Consider the following 13,975-nt stretch of genomic DNA (forward strand, 5'->3'; position numbering starts at 1 on the left):
CTCAATTAATTTTGCACTTGCCAGTCCCCACATGCAGAAGTCAGCTCCTTAAAAAAAAGCCTCCTGCTATATAGGACCTTGCCCTCAATGTGGATCAATAATGATAGGGAATGTTCCATTCTCTGAAGGGAGGTTAGACAACATACTCTACCTACTACCGAGGAAGATGGGTCCCAAAGTTAGTGCAGTCTGGAATGTTCCTAGCTGTGACCACAAAATGTGAACCCAGACCTACAGGGATGCATAGGTTACATAGGCTCCTATGCTGAATATGGGCCCCTGATCAAACCTGTGGGGTTTACAGTTAATAATATGTATATACTTTCCCCATATTTGGGAGCTACTCTCTTCCCTTATCCAGCTTTCTAGCTTTTCCAGCCATGACATCATCTCACCAGACAATAACCTGGGTCCACCTGCATATTAGATGTCAGGCACAAGCAAAAACTAGTAAAGTTATAGGCCCTCTGAAATAGACCTAAAATAGACCTACTAGCTTTTTCCAAAATGGAGACCCCAAATCTTCATCTGCAATATTCTTACCTTTATGTTCATGATTAGTCAACAATTTTTTCTGCTTTATATTTTCAGCCACCAGGTTCCGATGCTACCATGATGCCAACTGGACTTCCCTGGGCACACGACCCCACCAATGTGTCCTGGAGCCTCACCTACCCAGATCCCTGGCCCACTAGGGAAAGAGAGAGACAGGCTGGGAGTATGGATCGACCTGCCAACAGTCATGTTCAGCGGGGAAGCAATTACAGAAGCCAGACCTTCCACCTTCTGCAGCCCACAATGATGTTGGGTCCATACTCCCAGAGAGATAAAGAACAGGGAAGTTATTAAGGGAGGGAGTTGGATATGGAGCTCTGGGGTGGGCACTGTGTGGAAGTGTACCTCTCTTATCCTATAGTCTTGTTAATATTTCCATTTTATAAATATATTTTTAAAAGTCTCCTTGTATCTGTATATAGCTCTATAGGTGGACAGATAGGATGTGAAGTTGGAAGAAGTCTGAAGGTCTGGTGGGGAAACCAGTCTCTTAAGTTAAAAAAAAATGCTATTTCCAGTCTTTTGTTTCCTTATATATCATAATCTATAGTGAATGATCAATCTCTTTCTAGCCAAGTACAAAAATTACACTAGAGTAACTACCCCCAAAGCATTTACTTTTTGAAGCACTTTTACATAGTCAGCATCTCACCTCCAGTGACCTGTCATGTCGAAAGCCCCAGACACAAGCTGCCACAGACACTGGGGACACGAAGAAGAGTGGCATGAAGACCAGGAGCCAGAAGTGGCTTCCTCTCTCGATCCTGTCACAAACCAGGACTTCGAACATCAGCAGAAGCAGGTGGATGCCCACCGCAATTAACATGGCTTTGAACTCCACGCATGTTTCTCCTTCTGCTCTGAAAATGACAGCGGGACAAACAGATTCTCGGTTTAAAGCTCCATGAAAAGTAAGCAGGGCAAACATCAAGTTATCTTATGTTCTGAACTGTGTTTGAAAATATCACAAAAAAATAAAGGAGAGCCAGGTAGAAAGCTAGCTTAAATTTAGTAAGATGATTTTTCAAACATCAAGAACAACTACCCTACAAGAAAGGAATGTTATAAGCAATTCATACTTAAAAGTTTTAACTGTGTAAGAATAAGAGTATTCTCAGCTTTATTTATTTATTTACTTATAAAAAGGAAACACAGACAAAACTATAGAATAAGTACAACTCCACAGAATTCCCACCATCAGAACTCCTTTTCCTTCTTTAAGTTCTGCTCTATAAGGATGAGAGGAAAACATGCAGGGCTGAGAAGCATCTGAGTGAGGGAACTCCAGAAACTTGGAGCAGCTGAGGTATCCATGAAGAAAGGCAGAAAGCAAGAAAGCACTAGATTTATAAAGCAGTATTACCGATACTGAGGATTGCGTGCCCAAACTCCAGTTCCAATTGAGGCTCCAATGATAACCATTAACTTCCACAGCCATATTGGAGCAAAGACAGCCCAGTAGCTCCACTGAATGATGCCATCCAGACGAAGGGCCAGCAACACAGAGAAGAGCAGCAGACAGGCATAGATGAGAAATTTACTAGGAGAGAAGAACAATGATTATTCCCCCCATATTTGGGAGCTACTTTCTTCCCTGAGCCAGGTTTTTAGTCCTGTTCTCAACTCTGACACTATCTTTCCACACAATACTTTTAACCCACCTGCATATTAGCTGTCATGCTTGGGTAAATATGAGTAAAGTCCTTGCCCTCAATTTGGATCAACAGTGGTGGATAATGTTCCATCCTCTGAAGGGAGGGTGGACAACATACTCTATGCTACACCTGAGAGAGATGGGTCCTGATATTGGGGCAGCATGGATTGTTCCTACTCATGACCACAGAATGTGAGCTCAGATCTACAGGGATGCAGAGATCACACAGGCTCCTAAGCTAATTATGGGCCCCAGATCACATCAAATTGATGGGGTTTACAGTCAACAATATTTATAACCCTTTCCCATATTAGGGAGCTACTCTCTTCCCTGATCCAGCTTTCTGGTCCTTTTTCCAGCCATGACATCATCTCCCCAGACAATAACTTGGATCCATCTGCATATCAGATTTCAGGCTCAGGCAAAAACAAACAAACAAACAAACAAAACACTACAGGCCCATTGAAATATAACTAAAATATGCCTACTAGCTATCTACAAAATGGAGGATCCCCCAACACTTCATCTGCACTATTTCAGCCTTTAGGTCCATGATTGTTCAACAATTTGTTTGGCTTTGTAGGTTAACTCTCTTTTCAGCCACCAGGTTCCCAGATGCTAACAGGATGCGACCAGACTTCCCTGGACAGACAACCCCACCAATGTGTCCTGGAGCTCCACTTCCCCACAGCCCTTCCCCACTAGGGAAAAAGAAAGACAGGCTGGGATCAACCTGTCAACACCCATGTTCAGTGGGGAAGCAATTACAGAAGCCAGACCTTCAACCTTCTGCATCCCACAATGATCTTGGGTCCATACTCCCAGAGGGTTAAAGAATAGGAAAGCTATCAGGGATATAGAAGTCTGGTGGTGGGAATTATGTGAAGTTATACCACTCTTATCCTATGGTTTTGTCAATGTTTCCTTTTTATAAAAAAAAAAAAATAGTAAATTCAGGAGTCGGGCAGTAGCACAGTGGGTTAAGCGCACGTGGTGCAAAGCACAAGGACGGGGTAAGGATCCTGGTTCGAGCCCCTGGCTTCCCACCTGCAGGGGAGTAGCTTCACAGGCAGTAAAACAGATCTGAAGATGTCTATCTTTCTCTTCCCCATCTCTCTCCATTCTGTCTGTCCTATATAACAATGATGACATCAATAACAACAATAATAACTACAACAATAAAAAAACAAGGGCAACAAAAAGGAAAATAAATATAAAAAATTTTTAAAAATTAGTAAAGTCAAGGGCCCCATGGATTATACCTAAAATAGACTTTCTATCTTCTTTCAGCATGAATACACCAAATCACATCTATTATACTCTTAACTTTAGGTTTCTTCTTATTAAACAATTTGTTCTGCTTTATATCTTAATGCTTTTCAGCCACGTTGCAGGTGCTACCATGACGCCAATCTGACTTCCCTGGGCAGAAGACCTCACCAAAGTGTCCTGGATCCCCACCTAACCAGAACCCTAACACATTAGGGAAAAAGAGAAACATGCTGGGGATATGGATCAACCTGGCAATGTCCATTTCCAGTGGAGAAGCAATTACAGAATCCAGATCTTCCACCTTCTGCTCCCCAAAATTATCTTTGATCCATATTACTAGAGGATTAAGAATAGGGAACCTTCCAATGTAGGGGATCGAATATTGTACTCTGGTGGAGGGAACTGTATGGAATTCTATCCCTCTTATCCCACAATCTTGTTAATCATTATTAAATCACTAATAAAATTTTTATAGACAATAAGATTCACTTTTACAAATGAGAGACAATGAAATTAAAGGGGGACAATAAGAGCATTATTTTTCAGCATATGAAAAGAGTGACTGAATTACTGTCCAGTTACATGCTTTATATAGCAGAACGACTGTGTTCAGGGTAAGAGTAGGATACAAAGGACTGAAAGGACAACCTGCCTTTCCCGGAATTCCTGGGAGATGAGAATTGACACAGAAACATATGTTTCTACTACAGGGTAATGTGCACCATGATGGCACTGTGAGCAGAGTGTAATGTGAGTATAGAATATGAAGTGTGGCTTTGCTCTGTGGTCTGGGAAGCAGAGAGGTGATGACTTAGCAGTTGTCTCTGGTTACATGGACAGCTCTACGTGGACAGGGTATGAAGAGGCACACCAAGTAGTTGGAACTAGCCATACCACAGTATGGTGACTGGAATAAGTGTACCTGTTCAGGAAATGATCAATTCTGTCACTGGCCAACTGTTTGATTCTACTTGTTAAAAGGCAGCCACCAGTTATGTCCATTTACAGTAACATTTGAGCATGTGCACTATGCTTTTCATGCCTTACTAAATCACAAGTCACAGAAAAGGAACTTCCTGAAGAGAATGGTCTTAATATATAAACCAGAAGTTCTTTTTTTGAGGCTTTCTAATCCCAGCTTTGATGTAATAAGAGAAAATGGTATTTTCCCACCTTTAACATAAAACTGGGAAAGGCCCACAAAACAAAAACTTCCTTCCTTTCCACTCCCACTTCTTTCTTTCTTTTATTTCCACTACAACTATCTCTAGGGCTCAGGACCTGCACTGTGAATCCACCACTTCTAGCGGCCATGGGTTCCTTGTTACTAGATTCACAGTGAGAAATGGTGAGGGGAGGAAGGAGGGAGGGAAGGAGAGAGAGAGAGAGAGACAGACACACACACACACACACACACACACACACACACACACACACACGGGGGGGAGGGAAAGGGAGAGACAGAGAGACACCTATAGCCCTGCTTCACTGCTCATGAAGCTTACTCCTGCAGGGAGTTGACCCTAGGTTCTTGCACACGGTAATGTGTGTGCTCAACTGGGAGCGCCACTACAGGACCCTAAAAGAAGGGTTTCCAGACACAGAAAACAAGCAGTGAAGGATGGTGATGGCATAAAGAAAGGAAGCAAAGGACATTAAATACAACAGTTTGTACATGCATAACATCCACATAACAATACAACTCCCACTACGTCCTCTGCCATCATGGTCTAGGACCCAAACCTTCCCTGCCACCCACTTCAGTGTCTTTTAATTTAGTGCACTACACCAACTCCATTTCATGTTCTGCTTAGTGTTTCTCTTCTGATCTTGCTTTTCAACTTCTGCCTGTGAGTGAGATCATCCTATATTTATCCATTTCTGACTTATTTCACGTAACATGATTTCTTCAAGCTCCATCCAAGATGGACTGAAAACAGTGAAATCACCATTTTTTAATATCTGAGTAGTATTCCATTGTGTATACATACCACAACTTGCTCAGTCACTCAATCTGTTGTTGGACACCTGGATTGCTTCCAGATTGTTCTGCTATGAGCATAGGTATACACAAATATTTTTGGATGGGTGTGTTTGGTTCCTTAGGATATATCCCCAGGAGAGGAATTGCAGGGTCATAGACTTCTAAGATTTCTCCAGACTGCCTTCCACAGAGGTTGGACCAATTTACATTCCCACCAGCAGTGCAGGAAGGTTCCTTTGTCCCCACAAGCTCTCCAGTATTTGTTGCTGCTATCTTTTCCAGTGGATGACATTCTCACAGGAATGAAATGGTATCTCATTGTTGTCTTTATTTGCATTTCTCTGACAATCAGTGACTTGGAGCATTTTTTTCATATGTTTCTCAGCCTTTCAGATCCATTCTGTGGTGAATATTCAGTCCATGCCCTCTCCCCATTTTTCGACGGGTCATTTGTTTTCTTGTTGTTGAGTTTGGTGAGCTCTTTATATATTTTGGTTATTAAACTCTTGACTGATGTATGGTATATAATGATCTTCTCCCATTCTGTGAGGGGTCTCTTTGTTTGGGCAGTGGTTTCTTTTGCTGTGCAGAAGCTTTTTAATTTGATGTAGTCCCATTAGTTTATTCTTGCCTTAGTCTTCTTTGTAACTGTATTTGTTTCATTGAAGATGTCTTTAAAATTTATGTGGAAAAGAGTACTGCCAATATTTCCCTCTAAGTATCTGATGGTTTCTGGTCTAACATCCAAGTCCTTGATCCACTTGGAAGTTACTTTTGTATTTGGCGAAATACAGTGTTTCAGTTTCATTCTTCTGCAGGTTTCAAATCAATTTTTCCAGTACCATTTGTTGAAGAGACTCTCCTTTCCCCATTTAATAGTCTAGGCACCGTTGTCAAAGATTAGATGCTCATAGATGTGGGGGTTTACTTCTGGGTTGTCAATTCTATTCCACTGGTCAGTGTGTCTATTTATGTTCCGGTACCAAGCAGTTTGGATTACATTCTCCCTGTAATACAATTTGAGATCTGGGAGTGGAATGCCTTCAGTTCTGTTCTTTCTCCTCAAGATTGTTTTGCTGCCCCAGGGTACTAACTGGAGAGAGTTCCTTGGCTGCAGCAGGATGGTAGGTGAAGCCTACACTATTGAAAGACTATGCTACTGATAACAACGCAAATGCAAAGACTCTGGGTGTGTGTGGGGGGGGACAGTTCTGATCTGAAAACATGATGGCAGAGGAGGACTTAGGTGGGGTTGGATTGTTATGTGGAAAACTAGGAAATTTTATGCATGTACAAACTATTATATTTTACTGTTGAATGTAAACCATTAATCCCCCAATAAAAGAAAAGTACGATAATAAGGTAAAAATTTAAAAGAAATGTAAAAGCACTGAAATCATTCAAACTAAGTCTCTAAGCACAGTGAACGTAACTAAAATTTTCAAGAAAAATTACTGGTAATTTCTCAAGTACTTGAAGCCTAAACACCACACTTTTAAATATCTTGGAGTGAAAGAAAAATAAATTTCAAGATTAAATAAAAGTAAAACCAGCACGCATGGCAATGTGTGGGTGCCAACTAAAACAATGCTTAGAGAAAATTTATAGCTTTCAGTGCTTATAAGAGAAAAGAAGATCTCAAGTCAATGACCCAGAAATCATGTTAAACAACTAGGGACAGAAGGGTAATGCTTTAAAGTAAACAGGAGGGGGTGGGGATACAGAATACTGATCATGTAAAAAGATGTTTACTGTCTGTCTTATCTTTCCCCCTCTACCTCTTCCCTCTCTCAACTTCTCTGTCTCTATACAATATGTATATATATATTTAAATATAAAAAGGGGTCCAGTGGTGGTTCTTGTGGTTAAGCACACACAGTACAGTACTCAATGACCCAGGTTCAACCCCTGGTCCCTACTTACAGGAATAAAGCTTCAGAAGTGGTGAAGCAGGGCTACATGAGTCTCTCTGTCTTTCTTCTTCTCTCCTTCCTCCTCCCCTCTCAATTTCTCTCTGTCTCTATTCAAAAATTTAATATAATTTAAAAAATAAAAAATATAAAATGATGTTCCTGCCTGAGGTATTGAAGATTTGAGATTCAATCCCCAACACTACCATAAACCTGAGCTGAACAGTACTCTGGTATGAAAAGAAATGGTTAATATATAAATAGGAGGAGGGAGATCACAAATAGCAGCACAGAAATCAATGAAATGCAGTTGAAGTAAAAAACAAAAAGTCAAGAAAACTCAAGGTTCTTCAAAAAGATCAAGAAAATTGATAAAATGACAAGCAGACTGATCAGGAAGAATTGCAGACTCAAATAATCACCATCAGAAATGAAAAAAAAAAAAGGCACTGCTACCAATTCTATAGACACTGCAGGGATCAGATGGGGATATTTTGAACACTTTATGACAGTACATTTTCCTGAAAGAAATTCTCAAATTGCATATGAAGAGAAACATATTTTTTCAAATGCTACCTAATATCTTTTAAAGAAACAAATTGTAGTTTCATGTAAATCATGCATGTTCACACAGACTTGTTTCTCCGGGTTCCAAGCAACTTTATTGTCACTGGCATGGGAAACAACCTAAGTATTTATTTATAAACTGGTAAATGGTTATCCCAGCTATGGTACAGCCATTAGAGGGAATGCTAATGAGCAATAAAAGGAGCAGGCTAGGTACTCATGACTTGAACGACCAGAAACACGCTATGTTAAGTAAAAGAAATCAAACGTTTTGGAAACATTGCACACTGCACAACTCCACTGATCTGATGTTGTGAAAAAGGCCAAAGGAGATAAACAGAAAAGAGATCACTGTGATTTCCACTGCGCTGGTGAAGAAGTTGAGTGTGACAAGGTACCAGGGTAGTGTCCCTGATACACATCAACAAGCCTGGTATATTCATTATTCTATCTATACACACACACACACACACACACACACACACACACACACACACACACACACACACACACAATGTCAACAGTTGTGTTTACTGAGATTTGGTAAAATACCAAGCACTGTGAAGTTAGCCCAGGCACTATCTTTCCTAAGTGTCAGTTTCACTATTCTCATCTTACAGTAGAAGAAAGAAGGTTTAGATGTTAAATAACTTGTCCAAAACCAGGAGCTCACTGAGTCAGGATTCAAGCTAAGATCCACTGAACTCCAAAGTCTGCTTAACTGAGGACTATATAGTACTACTGTGGCAAGTCAACAGACTTGGAAAAGCACAGAGGCGGGCATATGCTGAGGGGTTCACAGTGATCCCCAGCAGGGAGGATGAAGAATACTCAACAGTCTTTTACTCACAACTAATGATTTTTTTCTGCAAGGCATACAGCTTTTTATGTTATGAAAAAAATGTAAGAAATGTCATTTGAAAAGAAAAGAAGGGAAATTATGAGGTACTAGAACATTTAACAACATGCAACTCACAAGTGAAGCTCCGGGTGGGAGGACCATCAGATTAGCAGGGGCTGCTAAGGGGAATATGAATGTATGTGCACACATGTGGCCCTTGGCTGAGGCCGTATGCACATCATAAAAGTTGGTGATGTGTCCTTCATAAGGCGGTAACGAACCCAAGGTCATGGATATGAAATGTGTTTTGTGTAAGACACTAAATCAGTGGTTCTCAACAGTGTTTAGTTCCAGGACTCATTTACACTCTGAAAAAACACTGAAGACCAAAAGAACTCTGTCTGTATGAGTTGTACCTAATGATATTTACTACAGCCATTTTTAAACTTTAAATTTTTAAATTTTAAAAATACGTAGCTGCAAACAGCAATGACAGACTCACTATTATTTGCATATATTATGGTTTTTATTCTTTCATTTTTTATTTGGTAAGAACTCTACTTCATTAAGGTGACTGTTATAGTGTACCAAAATTTAGGATATTGTGGCCCTAAAGTTGGCACAATAAAGTGCTGGACTCTCAAGCATGAGGTCCTGAATTTGATTCCAGGCACTGCATGTGCCAGAGTGATGCTCTGATTATCTTTCCTTGCTCTTTTTCATCAATAAAGACATTTCTTAACATTAAGGACATTCGAGTAAAAGACTCTGGGGTGGGTGGGTGGGGGGAGAATATAGGTCCAAAAAGGATGACAGAGGACCTAGTGGAGGCTGTATTGTTATATGGAAAACTGGGAAATGTTATGCATGTACAAACTATTGTTTTTACTGTCAAATGTAAAACATTAATTCTCTAATAAAGAAATTTTAAAAAAGAAAGTAATTCTCCAAGCAATGAAATTGAATTATTGCTAGAAGGTAGAAACTTGCATTAAAAAAAGACATTTGAGCTTAGAGATGGAATATAGCAGTTTTTGTTCGTTTGTTTGTTCCTGAGGTTCACTTTATTTTCTTAAGCTGGAGCCCCATGCATACATGGTTTTACCATTTTTCAGGCTGCTCTCCATTCAGTGACAGAAACAGAGGAAGGGAGACCTATAGCACGTAGGCTTCTGTTGGTGCCATGGGCACCTCCAATGTGGGGCTTGAGATTGAGTCTTGTGCATGGCAAGGCACTCACCCTACTCACTGAGCTATCTCTTTGGCCCACATTTCTTCTTATTGTCTGGCCTCCAGTAGACATCTGGATTCTAATATCTCCCTCTGAACTCATTCTTTTAAATAAATTGTTGTGGTTCAAGCCTGTGAAGACGTTCTGGTCCCAGATGCATGCTGTGAGACGAAACTGAGCATTCTGCTAGCTCTTTAAGGGTGATACTCTTCTTAGAGAGGGCACTAAAAGGTAGTACATGGTGGATTCCTGAGGGCTAACACTGATGTGGACTCTGAAGCCCTGTCAATGAACTTTCTGTAGTCCCCGACATTGGAATCCACTGGTCTCTCTGCACATTTAATGTATTGTTTATCTCTGCCGGCTTGTGCAATGACATATAGGTCAATTGGAAAATACTGCCTCACTGAATAATGAAGATCTTTACACTTCATTTCAAGCTACAGTGGCCAAAAAAAAAAAAATCGCCTTAGTTAGCATCGATCTCCACCTTGTCAGATTTTTTTCAGATGTAGGGAGACTGCTGACTTCATAGTGGCAGACAGCTTGCCAAAGTTATAAATTTCCTTTGAAAGCTCAAAAGTCCCCATCTGCAAAAAAAAAAAAAAAAAAAAAAAAAAAAGCACCATTGGTTGTTTTCCCTGAAGGGACACATTCATGTCTATGATCAAGCAGACATCTGCCAAGGGCTCTAGTGCAAACAGCCAGTCTTGCCCATTGTCCATGCTTTCTGATAAAAAGATGTTCCGTAACACCCACACGTGTCTTTCCTGGAATCAATCTACCACAGTACATCAGTCCACAGAGGAGGGGCTCTCTTTCCTTCCTGACTACTGACCTAGGTTAAAAAGTACTGGAGACTCCTGCTTTATTGAGGGCATTCTTTTTTTAGCTACTACATCAGAATCTTCCCTTCCTTCTTTCCTTCTCTTCCTCCCTACCCTCTCCCCTTGCTTTTTCTTTCTCCCTTCCTTCCTTCCTTTCTTTTGTTCTTTTTCTTAATTGCCACAAGGCTTATTACTGGGGCTTGGTGCCTGCACTATGAATCCACTGCTCCTGGCAGCCAATATTTCTGTTTTTTTTTTCTTTGTTTTTTTTTAATTTTATTTGATAGGACAGAGGAAAATTGAGAGTGGTGGGGAGTGGGGGCTCAAAGCTGGTTGTTTGTACATGAGAATTTATAAGCTCATTGATTGTGCCATGGCCCAGCCTCCTAGAATCTAATTTTTTAAAATTCCTTTCCACTTTTTATAAAGGAATACTATTTCAGTAACACATTTTTTCTTTAATTCAATTCAATTAATTAACTTTTACTATTAATTTATTTTTATTGGGGGATTAATGGTTTACAGGAAATACAGTTGTTGATACATATGTAACATTTCTCAATGTTCTGCAAAACACTCTCATTCCCAGGCTACGTCTTCCTCTACTATCATGGTGTAGGGCCTGAACCCCACCCCCCCCCAAAGTTCTACTTTGTGTTTCCCCTTCTGTTCTTCTTTCTCAATTTTTGTCCATGAATGAGTTCATCCCATATTCATCCTTTTCTTTGTGGCTTAGCTGCACTTAAACTTGGTGATGAAGGGTCTACTCTGGCACAGACCACTAGAATAGCTTGGTGCTCTGGAACCAGCAGGTGACCACCCCTGGGTTTTGTAACATCAGTGCAAATGTCAGCCTGATGAAAGCTCCCATCCCCCTATAAGGTGATAGCATTATGACAATAATTTCAACCTCAAAGATGCCTACAGTGATTCCCTAGGCGGACCAGGGGATGCCTGTGGAAAAGTTCCCTAAGGGCTGCACTACATAATGTTAAGTATGATTATTACTACTCAAAGCCAAGGGGAGGCTTTTAATTGCTGTTACAAAGGAAGACTGAGCTAATACTGAGAGATGTTAGGTAAGAAACCCTATGCTCTGGAGAAGAAACAGCTTGGAGGGGAAGAGGGCTACAAAATAGCAGAGACGAGTGATCACAGCCAGTAAAGCAGCCAGCTGAGAAGAAAGCATAGGAGAGTAGCGAAAAGACTAGAAAATCACGACCAATCTTCCACCAAAGCCTAGGGCTGCATGAATCACTAACAGAAACAGGCTGGAAAACAGAACATTAAAAAATTAATTAGATCATTAACATATGTAAAGATAATGATTAACACAGGACTTAAGAAAATCAGATTATAGAGGTAGATCTCTTTTTTGGAAGGAAGATTTGTTTAATTTTTTGTCTTCATTTTTCATTTGTGACTAATACTGGATTATAAGATTGTAAGATTATGGGGGTTGGGCAGTAGTGCAGTGGGGTGAGCGCACATAGTGAGAAGCTCAAGGATGGCATAAGGATCCTAGTTTGAGCCCCCGGCTCCCCACCTTCAGGAGGTTGTTTCACCAGCAGTGAAGCAGGTCTGCAGGTGTCTATTTTTCTCTCCCCCTCTCTATCTTCCCCATCTCTCTCCATTTCTCTCTGTCCTACTCAACAAAAATGACATCAATAACAACAACAATAATAATAATGACAAGAACAATTAAAAAAAAAACAAGGGCAACAAAAGGTGAAAAAATTAGCCTCCGGGAGCAGTGGATTCATGGTATAGGCACAGATCCCTGACAATAACCCTGGAGGCAAAAAAAAGACAAAAAATATTGTAATATTACAGTATATAATTTCTATACCACGTCCACCAAAATTCTGTGTCTCCACCCTATCAGCTCTCACAGATAACCACCAGAGAGTTCTCACAAAGTCTTAGAATCACTGTTTGCTCTTTTCTTTTGTCTTTTTTATAAGTTCATGCATATCAGTTCTCTAGATCCCACAGATAAGTGAACCCATTTGGTAGTCAGCTATAGAAGTACACATACACTTGCATCTAGATTTTTCCACACATCCACATTTCTTATATAGGATCGCAGAGCACTAAGATTATATTCATGGTAATCCATACCTCCACATTATACATAATAGAGGTAGATAATTTTAGGGAATTTCAGACTATAAGCAAAAAATTGATGATATGGGGAAGAGTAAATTGTATAAACTGCATTTGTTATTCTCCCTAAATGAGATTTTTCTTATTTGTAAGATTAGTTAAGAATGTATTTGACCCAGGTTCAAGCCTAGCCCCAACCACCACACGAATGAAGCTTCGGGGCTGCGGTCTCTTTCACTACTTTCTCTCGCTCTGTGTCTCTGCTGCTGTCTAAAAAGGAAAAAAAAAGTGAAAACAGAATGACCAAAAATGTTTTAAGGTTGGAAAGATGATTATTTTATGACTTTTCATATAAGTTATAGAAAAATAAAGAGTCCTGGTCCTATTGCATAAAAAGACAAAAATGAGTAAAAAAGAAATAAGATAACTTACAAGAGGAAAATAATAATACACAACATCCTTCCTGAGGTTAAAAAATATTAATCGGATGAAATGTCCTTAGTGCTGACATGCAAAATTACCACCAGCCTACTGACATAAGACGTGAAAACTTGGGCTGGAGAGATAGTGTAACAGCTATACAAAAAGACTTTCATACCTGAAGCACCAAAGGTCCCAAGTTCAGTCCCCAGCACCACTTTAAGCCAGAGCTAAGCAGAGCACTGGTGAAGGAGGAAAACAAGTAGAAGCAGGACAAACAGGAGGAGAAGGAGGAGGAGGAAGGATAATCAAATTAATTAGAAGAAAAGGAAGCAGCAAATGTTTATCATTATCTAGGTAAGAACACATTTAATACCATAACACTTTGATAAATTGTATTTCAATGCCAAAAGTATTAAAATATTAAAAAAGGACTAATAAGGATAGTCTAAATAACAAAAACCTAAGACATGGTTCCTGGAAAAGGAAATAATCTGACCATTTTTCCTTTTAAGAATATATAGAGCTATTGTGACTGTGGACTTCTGCATGTTTCCATTAAACTGTGGCTGATAAAGTAGATGACATTCTGAAGGAAACTCTGGAAA

The 13,975-nt window shown here is 40.0% G+C and overlaps 2 protein-coding genes across 2 annotated transcripts in view; one reads left to right on the forward strand and one right to left on the reverse strand.

Moving 5' to 3' along the window:
- Positions 1–13,975, forward strand: part of LOC132532430 (melanoma-associated antigen 10-like) — a 220,974-nt gene that overhangs the window by 70,823 nt on the left and 136,176 nt on the right. The window lies entirely within an intron of this gene.
- The window catches only part of TMEM185A (transmembrane protein 185A), a 37,564-nt gene that overhangs the window by 11,686 nt on the left and 11,903 nt on the right, over positions 1–13,975 (reverse strand). Inside the window, exons 2-3 of the mRNA XM_007530488.3 lie at positions 1,919–2,095; positions 1,208–1,415 (exon numbers count right to left, since the gene is read on the reverse strand). Coding sequence (XP_007530550.1) covers positions 1,208–1,415; positions 1,919–2,095 — 385 coding nt within the window. The remainder of the gene's footprint in view (positions 1–1,207; positions 1,416–1,918; positions 2,096–13,975) is intronic.

This window comes from Erinaceus europaeus, chromosome X (genome assembly GCF_950295315.1).
Source record: "Erinaceus europaeus chromosome X, mEriEur2.1, whole genome shotgun sequence".
Lineage (NCBI taxonomy): Eukaryota > Metazoa > Chordata > Mammalia > Eulipotyphla > Erinaceidae > Erinaceus > Erinaceus europaeus.